General features: G+C 44.4%; 1 protein-coding gene and 1 pseudogene across 3 annotated transcripts in view; one reads left to right on the top strand and one right to left on the bottom strand.

Annotated features, from left to right (window-relative positions):
• Positions 1-1,483: 1,483 nt before the first annotated feature.
• The window catches only part of UNC79 (unc-79 homolog, NALCN channel complex subunit), a 258,645-nt gene continuing 243,408 nt past the window's right edge, over positions 1,484-16,720 (bottom strand). For all 3 annotated transcript variants that reach the window (XM_029952060.1, XM_029952061.1, XM_029952059.1), the window contains 2 exons: positions 4,533-4,574; positions 1,484-2,664 (listed from right to left, as the gene is read on the bottom strand). In XM_029952060.1, coding sequence (XP_029807920.1) covers positions 2,464-2,664; positions 4,533-4,574 — 243 coding nt within the window. In that variant the 3' untranslated portion in view covers positions 1,484-2,463. The remainder of the gene's footprint in view (positions 2,665-4,532; positions 4,575-16,720) is intronic.
• Positions 9,204-10,075, top strand: LOC115302058 (annotated as a pseudogene).

Raw genomic sequence — 16,720 nt, forward strand, 5'->3', positions numbered from 1 at the left:
CTAGGTGAAGGCTTCTCCTCTTACCTGTTAGGGCCACTCCCGCTAACTCCCATCTGCCCCTCCTTCCCTAAGAGCCTGAGTCTGACTCACCCCGGGGGTGGGGGCGAGGGCACGTAGGCTAGAGAAGAAACTTCCTGGTCTCTGTAAACCAGAGAGGTGGCAGGGTCCCAGACCTGGGGTAAAGGAAACCTGTCAGACAGCAGGAAGCTTTACATAAAAGCCCAGTCAAGAGGGCTGAATTGAGGGCTCATCTCCAGCGCTTGGCAGGGGGGAAGGAGGGGATGGGGAGATGCAAATACAAAGGGAAACTGGGGCGGGTGCCTGGGTGGCTCAGTCGGTTGAGTGTCAGACTTTGGCTCAGGTCATGATCTCACAGTTCGTGAGTTCGAGCCCCGTGTCGGGCTCTGTGCTGATGGCTCAGAGCCTGGAGCCTGCTTTGGATTCTTTGTCTCTTTCTCTCTCTGCCCCTTCCCCAATCATGCTCGGTCTCTCTCTCTCTCTCTCTCTCTCTCTCTCTCAAGAATAAATAAACATTAAAAAAAAATACAAAGGGAAACAGAGTCCACTGGAAGAACTGGGGTTGGAGAAGAGCCTGTGGAGGCCCCTGGACCTTGTCTGCTGGTAGGAGGGTCGGCTAAGATCCCAGCTGCCCGAGGTAGGGTGGGCTCGGGGCTGGCAAAGGGCTGGGCGACAGCAGAGCCAAGATGGGGAAGTCAGTTAGACCCCTCACAGTGAAAGCAGCGAAGGCCTCCCCCTCTAACCCATTTCTGTTACCCCCTCCAGGAATCGCTGCTCAAAAAGAAAACGTCACAGTTCAGCCCTTGCTGAGCCCACTGGATGGCTCAAGAAAGACCTGTTTTAATCAAATCCGTTCGGTTCAATAGACATTAATTAAGCCCGTACTACGTGCCAGATGCTGGTGAAACAAGAACAGGACATAACCTCAAAGCGTCAGAGCTTACGAGTGAGAGACATACACGCACAACTTTCTATACAAGACGGGACGGTCACGGAGCCACAGCCAAGCCCAACGGGGAACATTCTAGCTGGGGAGGACCTTTCCTAGGAGCTCGTTTGTAAAATATGAAGAATGATCACTGCATATTCTTCATCTAGGAACCGACCGGCTTCCTGCAAGTTTTCATAGGGACGAAACTCTCCCACGCCTGTCTTTCTAGAACTCACGTGAAACACTTAAACATTGGAGGACCTGTTTCCCCCTAAGAAGCATGAAGATATCGGACCTCCCAGCAGAAAAGAGAGGCCTCCAAATAACCAACAATAAAAAACAAAAAAGCCTCGCCCTCAGCTCCTTTCTGGAAAACAGACTTGAAATAAATTGTGGATTTCTTTTACCAAAATGACATGAAAGGAAGCCTTTTCTCTGCATAATTGTACTTTAGTTTTAAGGGAAGTTAGGGGAGTTTCCCAAGTTTATAAGAAACGTATAAACTGATTTTAAAAAACCCCAGGCTCACAGAGATCATAAAAAATGCATTTAATAGCATGTCAATATACAGCTTAAATGTATAGTAAGTCTTCTTGTCGTCAGTGCATTACAGGGGGAGAGAAGAGAGAGATCATTTGTGAATGCACAGTCAAATGCTAAGTAGAAGTGCTGACAAATCCTGGTGTTCTTACACTATTAAAATTCTGTTTTAGGAAACGTAACTCCAGGTGCGGTGTTCTGTGCCAGCGCGAGAAGTCATCTGGTCCAGTGTGCGATCTACAGTGTTAAATTGAATTGTATTACAAGTGTTAACAAAAGAATAAAATTTATTATTCACAAAACTTAAGTGGTTATCATAAAGCTTACAAGAAAGTACAGCCTAGAACGAATGAGTCGAAAAATTAGTTTTAAAAATAATAAAACGTACTGGACAGTTTTGGAAAAATGAGATTATAAAACAAAGAAAAACAATTGGCACAGGTTGACCACCTAATTTCTAAGTGCACTTTGTAATGGTCCTTGCAAGCTGCCACTTTTCCCAGGATAATGACAAAAAGCTTCAGTCAAGTGTCACTGGCTTGTGGTGACGGGATTTTTATTGCATTGCCAAGAGTGGATTTTAAGAAAAAACACTACAAAGGTTTCAAAAACCCTATTTATTCTCTATCATCAAAAATAGCAACAGGGGGACTTATACAACTTTTCTGTGAGTACCCACCAGTCTATTTTTTTTTTTCTTAAAAAAAATAGAAGTTAGTTAAAGAAAAATGATTTGGTTTTTTTAAAAAATAATGTAAGGAAACACTTAATCAGATAGCCCAAGGAGTCATCAGAAATATGTGTAGCAAGAAAGCTTCATTGTTGGCCCTCTCTGGCCTTTGCACGTCTTTTACTAGACTAGAAAGAGAGTGGCCAGTCCCGGTGTGTCCCCAGCCCGCTTGGATCAAATTGTGTTGTTCTGAAACCCATTATTGCTAAACCAGAGTGTTGACACTGAGAGCCGAGGAGTCCGCTCATAGAGGATAAAACTGAGAGGCCGCCTCCGAGGACTGGATCTCCACCTGGGCCATCTTGAACTGGGTGCACTGCAGCCACTTGCGAAGGGCCACCAGGCCGGCGCTGCTCTGGGCCGAGCCGGGCAGCGCCCGGAGGCTGTGGTGGTTCACGTTGTTCTGAATGGCCTGGAGGCGAAGCTGGAGTCCGGCGGATAAGTGCTGTTAAGAAAGGGCAAGACATCTACAGTTTAGTTTCTTTCCTTCCAATGTGCAAGGTCAACCCAGGGGGTGCTGCCCTGGGGGGGGGGGTCTCCTGCAGGTGGAGCCCCTGCGTGGCTCAAGGGCTGTCGGGCTCTCCCAATTGGGCAGCTTGCGGGGCAGGGGGCGTGGGCAGGCAGCGTGATTCTAAAGTCATCCTGGTCCAGACCCATCCCCGCAATGCCAATCCCAGCTTGACCCCATCCACTGCAATATTAGAGCTGACACGTACACTTGACTCCCGGGAGCTATGCACCACAAGGGCCTGGGGCAGCAGTGAAGGGCCTGGGCTCTGTGGCCAGCTCCCTGGGTTCAAATCCTAGCTCCTTCGTGGACAGCCCTGGCAACAAGGTTTTCCGGTCTGTGTTTGGATTCTTTTCATGGACAAACTGGGAACAGTAACACCTCGTGGTTTGTTTGGCTTTTTATTTTTTAAGGATAAATGAGTTAATGGAGGGTTTAGAACCGAAGTTGGCACATGATACGTGCTCATTACATTTTAATCATGATTACAGTCTCTCTGTTCCTGTGGTAGTGCACACGGAGAAGCTGGGTCTCAGATTTCCACAAAGCAGGCAGATGGGGCAACCAAATGCCTCAAGAAGGAAGTACAAGCAACTTTTCACAGTAAAAGCTAGCGGGAGACGGGGTTTCCCGGGGTGCCGGGGCCCCCGCCTGTGGCTGCAATCTGCACCAACACCACAAACAAGACCACGCCTGTAGTCGCTGCAAATGGCTGCATTTCTCTCTTGGTGTCTGGGGACCTTGAGGTCACCCCTCTTTTTCCCACCAACCCCCACCCCCAACTCTGAGAAGAAATTCAGCCAGAACGTTTCCATCTTCTGCCCCCTGCTTGCCCTGTAACCTCCCGATGGCCGTAGACGGAGCCCAGGTTTGGAGCCGGTGGCTCAGCAGTGCCATCATTATGTCAGGTAACCTTATTGGTCGTGGAGTAGGTCTGGCCCAGGTGGGGCCTGGTGGCAGAAAAGTCACTCGGACAGGGTCTTTCCTTCCTGGCTGGGGGGGCCTGGTCCAGTTACTCTTCTTTCTTGTCCTTTCTTGTCATATGTAAAACAAGGGGCGGGGCCAGATCCCTTCCCTTCCAGCTCAAGTCAGTCAGTCAATGTTATCCTTTCTTAATAGAATTCTTCTGTCACAAAAAGTCTATTTTAGGGTGGCTCAGTTGGTTGAGTATTTGATCGACTCAGGTCATGATCTCACGGTTCAGGAGTTCGAGTCCCACACGGGGCTCTCTGCTGTCAGCGAGAGCCTGCTTTGGATCCTCTGTCCCCCTCTCCCAGTCCCTCCCCCACTTGCACTCTCTCAAAAATAAATAAGCATTTTTTAAAAGCCATTTTATTTTTTAAAGTTGATTTATTTTATTATTTTAAGTAATCTCTACACCCCACGTGGGGCTTGAACTCACGACCCTGAGATCAAGGGTCATACGCTCTATTGTCTGAGTCAGCCAGGTGCCCCACAAAAAGTCCATTTTAGTGGCCAGGAAATAGCAATGAACACATGCGGGCGCAGGTCCCATGTGTGTCCAAAGTCAGCAGCTGAGCCTCGTCTAGACTCTGGGATCCCCCTCTGCTCACATCCTCATCGAGCGTGAACAGAGTGAGCGGGGCCCCTGCCATCACCTGGCGCTGCCCGGCCCTCGCCCGGCCCTCGCCCGGCCCACAGTCTCCCACTTTATCAGCGCCGGGCGGCCGAGAGCAGGGTGAGTTCACCTTTCTCCGCAGTAAGCGGAGCATCAGGGAGCCCTATTAGTGTTATGACCTTCTCTGGGGGGAAGTGACCTTCCAGTCCACCTAGGGAGGACTTACCTTGATATTTGACTGAATCATTGGCAACCACATAGGTATCAGCTGTGTGGAGAAACACAGAAGCCTTGTTATTAATGGTCTCCAGCCCCGCCCCCGGAAGCTTCGCCTGCTGCACAGCGAAGCAGGGCACACAGAACCTCTTTAACATCACCAAAGAGGGGACCCTGCTGCGGAATTATCCATTAACAGGAAAATATCTTTCTGAAACCGGACCCTGCTGGGCCGGTGGCATTTGGAGGTTAGTAAGTGCCCCGTGAGGGCCTGAAACACACACTTTAGAGTAGATGACTGATTGTCTCTTGAAAGCGACCACACATGGGAAATTAAATGTGTATTTATTTAATTAAATCCTCACTTTCTTGAAATAGAATTTCCTCCGCGGGATCTCTAAGACTGAGTCTCCCGGTAGGATGGCGACTCTATTTGCCCAGAGTCGTTAAGAAAATATCACTGGGAAGTGGTTGAAATGCTTCCGTGATAGAAAAACATTGCGCCCCGCAGTAGCCCGGCTGTGATTTGGAGGGTGGGACACAGCAAGAGGGACTTGGGCCAGAGGTTTGGACGGCGTGGGTCACAAGCAGGCGAGCAGCTGGTCCCTGCTCTGGCAGAGAGCCAGGCGTTCAAACCGCAGGCATTGGGGAGTCTCGCCCTCCTGCTGCCCCTCCCGTCCACCCTGAGCCCCTCTGCTGTCCCCTTCCTGGGAGGCCACATGGTGTCCGGCCCCAGAGCCTCTGGGAGCAGCTCTCCTCTCCCTGCTTTGGCCTCTCAGCCACATTTCAGCCCTCCAGAATATACGGCTGTCTTGTAAATCCAGAAGTCAGGGACGGAAGACAGTGTTTCCCAAAGTGTGTCCCACAGGACTCTAGTTTGGTGGCTTTAAATGGGAGAGGGGGCATTGGTCCAGTAAGTTTGGAGATGCTAGGTTCCTTATGCCAGCACCACTCAGATCTTTAACATACTAAATATGCATCATGTCACTTCACTCTGTTCCTTCCAACCCTCTCTACTCCTAATTCAACAGAGAAGTACAGTTGTCATGGGTTGAATTGTGCCCCCTCCCCTCAGGGTCCCTACCCACACTGCTTCAGAACGGGACTTTATTTGGAAGAGGGGTCAATGCAGACGTAACTGAGTTAAGGTGAGGTCATCCTACGGTAGGGTGGGCCCCTACCAATACGACCGATGCTCTTATAAAAAGGGGAAGATTTGGACACAAGCCAAAGAAAGCCAAAGACTGCCCATCAGCCCCCAGAAGCTAGGGGGTCGGATGGGATTCTCCCTCAGCCCTCAGAAGGAACGGCCCTGCTGCCCCCTGACCTCGGACTTCTGGTGTCCAGACTGAAGGGTAAGAAGCTTCTGTGTTTCAGCCGCCTGCTCTGTGGTGCTCTCACTGTAGCCCTTGCAAGCGAATTCCAGGGCACCCTCCCAGAAGCAGTGGTAGGAATTCAGTTGATGCTGAAGCATGAGGTCCTCAGGAGGGGGTCACAAGACACACGTTTAGAAAAGCAGAGGTGAGGCCCTCATCATGCATCCATGATGCCCTGGGAGGCCACACTAAGGGGATTTGTTTCCAAACCCAATATAACTTCTGAGGAGGGGAGCCCTGTTCACTGTGAGTGGAGCTGTGTTCCAGAAAAATCACCGTGGCAGCAATCTGCTGACTAGGATGAGGAAGAGGGTGGAGAATGGGAGCCAGGGCCCCGTGGAGGCTGCCTCAATGGTCCAGGTAAGACCGGGGGGCGGGAGTGTCCGAGAGGGAGAAGGGGGGTTGCCCACAGATACAATCTGAGAGGTTCTGAGGACCCAGCCTCTCTTTGGAGGGAGGGAAAGGTCAGAGCACAGGGCAAGGTTTCCAGCCCGGGCAAACAGAAGGAGAGCTGTGCCATGAACAAAATGAAAGACCCAGCGGGAGGCCTGCTGGGATGGGGAATAATGACCTCTCTGTTCACCACTCATGGCCATGGGCTGCAGGGCTCATGTAATTCACACATGCACACGCGCGCACACACACACACACACACACGTGCGCGCACACACATGGTGAAGTGACCAATTACATTTCTCTCTATGCTTTTGTTCCCAGGCTCAATCTGGTTGCTGTTCTGCTTTGAGCACTTTGTTGAGATGCAAAATTTGCTAATCTGACTTCCACTGATGCTCACTCCGAAGCACAGGGCTCATGTCGCAGCCACGTACTACTGTCTCTACCATAAATATTGTGCTTAGGAACACAGTATGGTATGGACCAGATGGTGTAATTGGACTAAAACTCAAAATACCCAAAAATGACATTTTCTCTCTGCCTCCTCCAACCATCAACCCTTATAACAAACTGTGGGATTACAAACGGCTGTGACAGATAAGGTTATGCTCTCCGGCCGTTAGCAGGATTGGCTCATGTATACATTCTGATTGGGAAAAAGTAAACTAGTCTAACCACTTCCTCCCCGATGCCTGTACAGCAAAAATCAAGCTCTAAGGGTCCTCAAGTTTACAAATTTGGTATTGACTTTAGACCTATTTAATATGGAGTCAGCCTATAAGCCTCTTGATATTTAGGAAGTGCCCCCACTAACCTCCTGTTTAGATCGGGAGGGACCAGGAAGCCCTGAGTACCTGACCCTGGGCGGACACCTCTCCCAGGGCTGTTCTTGGGGCTAACGGCCTGTATGAAGCAATCAAGAAGAACAGTGAGGTTGGTTTTAGAAGGGTTTTAGCCCATTTACAAAACACGTGACCATTTCATTCTAAAATATATCCAGAAAGGACCTTCAGGTTTGTGACTTAAGAATCACGTGACTGAAGTCTTCAAGTTAAATCTCATTATTATTGATATGATAGTGTTACATAAGCCAGCAGTCACCCTAGTTCAGGAATGCTAATTTGACTTACTGAATAACACTCATGTCAGTTCTCTTTTCCTAGTGGATCCCACAAAGCTGTCAGTAGGAATTAGATGTAATTTATTCTGGGTTGTGTAATGTCATAATAAAGTAGATTAGATTTTTTTTTCCCCTGCAGAAACGATATTCAGAAAATGGAAGGACAATAAAAAAAATTAGGTGGTTTTCCACCAAAATAAAAGTGATACATTTCCCCTTATCTCGGTTTATGCTACAGGATAAATTGAAGCCTTTCTGCTCAGTTAGGCGGTACTCATTTCACTCCATGTTTGTTCCAGCCCTCAAAACTCAAATTAGTTCTAAAACTTTCTCTTTCAGTCAAGATGGAGTAACACGGACCAGATTTTACCCTCTTGCCTAGAATGACGAGAATACTCCAGACGGAGTATATTGAACAATGATTTTTCAGACACTGGGCATCAGCAGTGCAGCACAGTGATCTCTGGGGGACAGGAAACAAGGTAAGCCCTACAATTATCCTCGCTAACTGCCCAGAAAGCTTGCCGTCAGCGGCACAGGGACGAGGGACCTGGGAAGAGCAGGTCTTCCAGAGTTGAGGAGATGGAGCTGGGAGGCCAGGGAGGCCAAGGTGTGTAGTCTGTAAGGCAGAGTACGGGAGAGGAGAGAGCTGCACAGAGAGAGCGAGAGAGAGTGCTGAAGATGCATAAAGGGTCCCCCTTGAGTCCCGCTAAATACTGACCAGTGCACACGTGGGAAAAACTGCCCAAGGCTGAAAAAAAACAACCTCAAAAGATTAGAGAGGTGATCACACGGCCCCAGCAATGGTTTGTGTTCTCACAGCTGGTGACAGTGGACAATTCTTATAATTAATACACATCAGGTAGAATACATAGAACGCTAGTACCTTAACAGTGAAGAAACTTTAGCTCTAGGCCAAATGCAGCTCTGATCACCTGGTAAGGCTGACAAGCAAGTCTCAGAAGGAAAATCCTATTTCTAAATAATTTAACTATAATGCAGAATACAGCTCAAAACTATTTATAGGGATACAAAAATATCTGTCACTCAAGAAAATCAAAATCAAAATGTCAAGAGTGTAATAAAAAGTTACCAGGCATACCAAGAATCAGGAAAAGGTGACCTATAATGAGACTAAAAATCAATCAACTGGAAAAGACCCCCAAATGATACAGGTAACAGAATTAATAGAGAAGGACATTAGAACTATTATTAGAAGTATATTCAATAGGGTCAAGAAAGTAGAGGAAATATAGAGTGTGTCAAGTAGAGGCAGAGAAGAAAATATTTGAAGAAACAATAGCTGATAATTTTCCAAATATAAAGGAAACTATAAACCCACAGATGGAAGAAGTCCAACAAACTCAAGCGTAAAGACACGAAGATCACTACCTAGGTGTTTCGTCATCAAATTGCTTAACAATAATGGTAAAGAGAAAATCTTAGAAGAGACCAAAAAAAAAAAAAAACCCAAACCCAAAAAGCCATATATTCATGCAGAAGAAAAAAAAGATTGAATAATACAGATTTCTTGTTGGAAACAATGGAAGCAAGAAGACAGCAGAGGAGAAACATCTTTACAGCGCTGAAAACAAACAACGGAACCTAGAATTCAATACCCAGTGAAAATACCTCCAGAAACAAAGGCAACATAAAGACTTTCTCACACACAAAAGCTGAAGGAATTAATCGTCAGCAGACCTGCATAAGAAATAGTAAGGGAGGGGAAGGGCAGGCCGGCAGCACCGTAGATGCGGGGCATGCTAGCTCGCTCCCTCCCTCCCTCCAATGCCATCAAATGATGCTGTTTGGAAAAATTTCCCAGCAGTTGTGTGGCTTGAAAAAACTCCCTTGGTCATGTGACTGCAGATACTTATGGGGCTGGTGGAATGCAGTATTTAATAAAGTGGATTATGAACACATCAGGGATGTGGGACCCAACAGGGCAGCATCGGAGTGACTGCTGTGCTGTGGGCCATTGTGGGCTACCACGGCCAGGAGAGGGGACACAAGGACTACAACAACCTCCCGACAGGACCTCTGGGCAAATACAAGATTCAGGCAATTGGGGGCACCTGGGTGGCTCAGTTGGTTAAGCATCTGACTTGGCTCAGGTCCTGATCTCACAGTCCGTGGGTTCGAGCCCTGCATCAGGCTCTGTGCTGACAGCTCAGAGCCTGGAGCCTGCTCAGATTCTTTGTCTTCCTCTCTCTCTGCCCCTCCCTTGCTTGCTCTCTGCTCTGTCTCTCAAAGTAAAATAAAGACATTAAAAAATTTAAAAAAAACAAAAAACAAAAAAAGATTCAGGCAATTGATGCCACCAACTCTTGTATTATGAACATTGGCTTTGATGACCCGGACGGCCTACAGCATGTTGAAAAAATAAGGCTGTGCAAGTGTCATTATATCGTGGATAACTGTTTGGAGAAACTTGGTAAACTTGAAAATTTACAAAAGAGTGTACTGGAAATGGAAATAATTTCATGTGGGAATGTCACAGAATAAGGCATCACTGCTTTATATCACTTAAGAAGCCTCAAATATTTGTTGTTAAGTGACCTTCCTGGAGTAAGAGAAGAAGAAAACCTCATCCGAGCCTTTAAGATAGCACTGCCTTCTCTGGAACTAAAATTAGACTTGAAGTAAAATAATAATATTCAAGAAGTATATTTCAATATAAAGTATCATTAGAAATTGTTGATCCTAAACAGCAATAAATATTATGTAATCATCAACAGAAAAAAAAATAGTAAAGGAGGGGCCCCTGGGTGGCTCAGTCAGCTGAGCAACGACTTCAGCTCTAATCATGATCTCATGGTTCGTGAGTTCAAGCCCCACATCAGGCTCACTGCTGTCAGCTCGGAGCCTGCTGCAGATCCTCTGTTCTCCTCCCTCTCTGCCCCTCCCCTGCTCGCACTCTCAAAAACAAATAAAATGCCAAAAAAAGAAATAAAGGAAGTCCTTTGAGCAGAAGAAAGAAGTTTAGATCTATAAAAGGAATGAAAAACGTTGAAAATAGCAAATATAAAATATGGCAATAATAGCAAATATAAATGAATACTGAAAAAATTTTATGTCTCTTTAAGAGATAATTGTTTAAAGCAAAAATAATAACAATATATGGTTTGGTTTACTTCTAAATATGTTATAAACATATGGAAGACAGTAAGAGCACAAAGCTGAGGCTGGAAATGGATGTACACCATTGTATGTTCTTATACTATACATGAAGTCGTAGGATATTACTTGAAGGTGGTAAGTCAGAAATGGATACTATGAACTCTAAATCAAGCACAAAAATACTAAGACATATAGCTAATAAGATAACTAAAAAACACACTGCTACTTCTAAATGACTTGTGGGAAAAGAAGAAACCAAAAAGGAAGAGAAAGTATTTTGAACTGAATGGAAATGAGAACACATAAAAATTTGGAAGAATGCAGCTAAAAGAAGAAATTCAGTACATTAAACATTGATGAAAGAACAGAGGTTTCTCAAAACAACAACCTTAGCTTCCATCCTAAGAAGCTAGAAAAAGAAGAGGAAATTATAGTCAACATTTAATCGTTAAAAACTCAATCCAAAAGAAGGCCAAAAAAATAAAGAGAATAAGAAACAAAGAACAGATGGGAACTATAGAAAACAAATGGCAAGGTGACAGATTTAGGCCCAACAACCCGGCACAAAACACATTAAATGAAGATGGTTTAAAGACCCCGATTAAAAGGAAGGGATTGTCAGACTGGATTTAAAAGAAAAGCAAAACCCAGCTATATGCTGCCTGTAAGGAATATATTTGAAATACAAAGACACAAATAGGGTAAAAAGTTAAAGAATGGAAAAAGATATACCACCCTAACACTAGTCAAAAGAAAACTGGACTATGTTTATTAACATCAGAGTACGGTTCACAGCAAGGAATAGTAATGAAGATTAAGACAACTATTTCAAAATTCATGTCATTAAGAAGACATAATAAGGGGCGCCTGGGTGGCTCAGTCGGTTAAGCATCCAGCTTCGGCTCAGGTCAGATCTCACGGTTCGTGGGTTTGAGCCCCGCGTTGGGCTCTGTGCTGACAGCTAGCTCAGAGCCTGGAGCCTGCTTCAGATTCTGTGTCTCCCCCTCTCTCTGACCCTCCCTGCTCACGCTGTCTCTCTCTGTCTCTCAAAAATAAATAAAAAACATTAAAAAATAAAAAAAGACATAATAATCCTAAACATGTATGCACTTAATAACAGATTCACAACACATGAAGCAAAATTGATAAACCTGAAAAGATAAAGAAATCCACAATTGCAGAGATCTATCAATACCCCTTTCTCAAGAGTTGACAGAATAAGCAGACAGACATAAGGAAGAAAGTGGAAGACTTGAGCAACACTGTCAATAAGCCTGAACCAACTGGCATAGGAAACTATGCCTGACAACAGCAGAAGGCATGTTCTTTTCTAGTGCACGCAGAGCATTTACCAAGAACAACTATATTCTGGGGCATGACAAGTCTCAATAAGTTTAAGATGACTCAAATTATATGTAGTATGTTCTCTGAACACAAATGGGATTAAAACTCCTGGGGCGCCTGGGTGGCCCAGTTGGTTAAGGGTGTTCAACTTCGGCTCAGGTTATGGTCTTGCAGTTTTGTGAGTCCAAGCCCTGCATCAGGCTCTGTGCTGACAGCTCAGAGCCTGGAGCCTGCTTCGGATTCTGTGTCTCCCTCTCTCTCTGACCCTCCCCTGCCTATGTGCACACACACACTCTCTCCCTCTCTCTCTCAAAATAAACATTAAATTTTTTTTAAATTTGAACTGAATGTAAATGACCACACAGAATATCAAATGGTGGGATATGGTTAACCCAGTGCTTAGGTGGAAACTTAGAAAACAACGGTATTATTTATAATAGACAAGAGTGAATTAAATCTAAAGTAATCAGAAGAAAGAAAATAATAAGCAGAAATGAATGAAACAAAATGAAAGAGAAAAATCAATGAAAACAACCGCAAAACCCAGTTATTATAGTGTTTTAATCAGAAGCTCACTAAAATTGATCTGTCTCTATACAGACAGACAAAAAAAAATCACAAATCCTCAGTGTCAGGAATTAAAGAGGTAGCATAACCACTGATCCTGCAGATATTAAAAGTATATTATGAACAATTTCATGCCAGTAAAATTGACTACTTTGAAGAAATGGACAGATTCTTTGATACTACACCAAAGATGATTCAAGAAAAAAACAGATAATTTAAATAGCACTATACCTATTTTTAAAAATTGAATCCATAATTTAAAACCCTTCTGCAAAGAAAATTTCAAGACCAGGCAGTTCCATTGGTGAATCCTACCAAATATTTAAGGGGAAAATAGTAACCAATCTACACAAACTTTTCCAGGAAACAGAAGAGGAGAATCCGGAATTAAGAGGACCGATTTGTTCGGGGACCAGAACTTCCCTCGTTCCTCCAACAGCTGTACTGAGGTCAGAACACTTGGAATATCCAAGAATACAGGCTGTGGAGTGACAGAAAGATCTCCGCAGGTGGACAGAGCTTGGTGGGACAGAGGAGCCTGTTTACGAACTGGGAGAGAAAACAGGTGTCATGGGTACAAAGAGGGGAAACCCCTTCTATGGAGAGACAAAAGGAGGGAAAGAGAAAATGTGGAAGTCTGGTTTTGTGTTTGGACAAGAGAAAAACCTCTCTGGACCATGGACTGAGGAGCGAAAAATAGGGAGAGAGCCAGTTTCTACTTTGCAAATAGGTTTAGGAGCTAAAGACTGGAGTTTTCAGGGGTGCGCGACTTTCCCTGGACCGGAGCTGCCGCCGTGTGCGTGCACCTGGTGGGGTAGGGAGCCGGCCCCGGGGTGCCGGGGCGATCTCGGGGGACACGCTGGGAGAGAGTAGTCCCCAGCCTCGAGTACTGTGGGAGGAGGGTATAGTGCCCCCCCCTCCAATGACAAAAGACCCCGCAGGCACCAGCCACAGGCCCTTTGTTGGTTGCACAGCGTGGCGCTACCACAGGGTCCACGGGGTGTGGAATCCTTTAAGACATCAGGATTTGAATCCCAGCCAAGCGCCTAGGAGGGCAGGCCCGCTGCCCGAGCTACCAGGGCTGCCTGAACAGCGTGGTTTGAGACACCTGGTCTGGGGAGGAGAGGTTGGGGTGTCCCCATTTTTCTCCCCATAGGCAACATGGTGGGGCTTCAGGGAACAGCACAGTGGTCCCCAGTGGAGGTGGGTCCTGCTCACACCAAACCCCACCTCTCTGTGCCTGGGAGCTGCTTACCTACCAGAGTGAGAATGACATTGACCTAACCAGGCGGCCCCTCCTCCAGACCATCACAGCCCCCCAGCCCAGGCACCAACAGACAGCTGTCCTGTGGTTTTGTATGTTAGTCTGTTTTTTAAAAAATTTTTAAATTATGTTTTCTCCTCTTTTCTTTCCTTTTCTTCTCTTTTCCCCTCTTTTTCTTTCTACCCTCCTCCTTTCTTGTTTTCTTTCCTTTGGAATCAGGCTCATAGTTTCTGATTTGATTTTTGATCAATTCCTATTATATTTCTTCTTTCCTTCCTTCCTTCCTCCCTTCCTCCCTTCCCTTCCATTCCCTTCTCCTCTCCTCCTCTTCCCTTCCCTCCCTTCTCTTCTCTTTTCTTTCTTCCTTCCTTCCTTTCTCTTTTTTTCTTTTCTTTTTCTTCCTTCCTTCCATTGGTTCGTTCGTTCTTTCTTTCTTTCTTTCTTTCTTTCAGTTGTTTGTTTAATCAGGAATTTTGAGGGGCAACTGGGTGGCTCAGTCAGGTGTCTGACTTAGGCTCAGGTCATGATCTCACAGTTCGTGGGTTCGAGGCCTATGTCGGGCTCTGTGCTGACAGCTTGGAGCCTGGAGCCTGCTTAGGATTCTGTCTCCCTCTCTCTCTGCCCCTCCCCCTCTCATGTTCTGTCTCTGTCTATAAAAAATAAATAATCATAAAAAAACCTTTTATTAAATCAGGAATTTTTTCTCTATCTTTTTACACCTTTTATCTATTCTTTTTACACTCTCTGTCTCTTAAAAATAAATAATCATAAAAAAAATTTTTTTAATCAGTAATTTTTTCTCTTTTCTTTTTACACTTTTGTTCCCACGCCTTTCTCTCTCTCTCTCTCTCTCTCCCTCTCTGGATTAAGTCTTATAGTTTCTTTGATTCTTTGCCTGTTTTTTAAAAAAAATTTCCCCCTTTCATTTCTCTTCTTGTATGGGATAAAGTGTCCCCATCTCCCACACCTTGTTTTTCTTTTTTCCAGGGATACTTCAACGAACAAATCAAAGCATACTTGGTGGAAGGTCCAAACAATCCACCACCACAAACAGTGGACAGAGCAGCAAAAGACATAACAATAGAGTGCACGCAACAGATCCAAAAACACTGAACCGAAGTGCCAGGCCCAGGACAGTGTAGACCCCTTCTTTAATATAGTAGTACATGCAGGTGCGGGACACAAAACAAGCTATTAAATCATGGAAAAGACAGAAGCCTAGCCAAAATGATGAAACAGAAGAATTCTCCTCAAAAGAAATTCCAGGAAGAAATGATAGCCAGAGAATTGTGCTCAACACAGATATAAACAATATATCTGAAACCAATTTTACAATAAACTATTTAAAAATAAATAAATAAATAAACATTAAAAAATTAAAAAAAATAAACAATATATCTGAACAATCTGAACAACAATTTAGAAAAATAGTCATAAGACTAATAGCTGGGCTTGAATAAAGCATACAAGACAGCAGAGAATCTATTGCTGCAGAAATCAAGGACCTAAGAAGTAGTCACAATGAATTAAGAAATGCTGTAATGAGATGCAAAATAAACTAGATGCAGTGACAGCAAGGGTGGAAGAAGCAGAGGAGAGAATGGGTGAAATAGAAGATAAAATTATGGAAAATGATCAAGCTGAAAACAAGAGGGAAAAGAAATTACTAGACCATGAGAGGATAACTAGAGACCTAACTGATTCCATGAAACGAAATAATACCTGTTTCGTAGGAGTTCCAGAAGAAGAGGAGGAGAGAGAAAGGAGAAAAAGGCTTATTTGAACAAATTATAGTTGAGAACTTCCCTAATTTGGGGAAGGAAACAGATATCCAAGTACAGGAGGCACAGAGAACTCCCTTCGAAATCAACAAAAACAGGTCAACACCACGCCACATCATAGTGAAACTGGCAAAATACAAAGATAAAGAGAGAATTCTGAAAGCAGCTAGGGACAAACAGCCCTTAACCTACAAGGGCAAACACGTAAGGGTAGAAGCAGACCTGTCCACTGAAACTTGGCAGGCCAGACATGAGTGGCAGGAAATATTCAATGTGCTGAATATGAAAACTATGCAACCAAGAATTCTTTATCCAGCAAGCCTGTCGTACAGAATAGAAGGAGAGATAAGGAGTTTCCTAGACAAACAAAAACTGAAGGACTTTGTGACCACTAAACCAGCCCTGCAGGAGATCCTAAGGGGGATTCTGTGGGTGAAAAGCACCAAGGACTACAAAAGACCAAAGACATCACCATAAACACAAAACCTGCAGGTAACAGTGACACTAAATCCTTATCTTTCAATAATCGCTCTGAATGTAAATAGTCTAAATGCCACAATCAAAAGACACAGGGTATCAAAATGAATAATAAAAAAAAAGATTCACCTATATGCTGCCTACAAGAGACTCATTTTGTTTTACTTTATTTTTATTTTTTAAGAGAATCATTTTAGATCTGAGCACACCTGCAGATTGAAAGGGGATGGAGAACCATCTATCATGTTACTGGATGTCAAAAGAAAGTCCGTATAGCCAACTTGGCATCTAAATTGGCAAAGAAGTCAAACTTTCACTTTTCACAGATGATATGATACTGTACATGGGAAACCTGAAAGACTCCACCAAAAAACTGCTAGTACTGATATATGAATTCAGCAAAGTCACAGGATATAACATCAATGTACAGAAATCAGTTGCATGTCTATATGCCCATAATGAAGCAAAGGAAAGAAATACCAAGGAACCAATCTCACTTATAATTGCACCAAGAACCATAAAAAACCTAGGAATAAACCTAAACAAAGAGGTAAAAGAGCTGTATGCTGAAAATTATAGAAAGCTTATGAAAGAAATTGAAAAAGACACAAAGAAATGGAAAAACAGTTCATGCTCATGGGTTGGAAAAACAAATTATCCAAAGCAATCTATATATTCAATGCAATCCCAATGAAAATTGCACCAGCATTCCTCAGAGCTACCACAAACAATCCTAAAATTTGATGGAACCAC

Source organism: Suricata suricatta, chromosome 9 (assembly GCF_006229205.1).
Source record: "Suricata suricatta isolate VVHF042 chromosome 9, meerkat_22Aug2017_6uvM2_HiC, whole genome shotgun sequence".
In the NCBI taxonomy this organism is placed as follows: Eukaryota; Metazoa; Chordata; class Mammalia; order Carnivora; family Herpestidae; genus Suricata; species Suricata suricatta.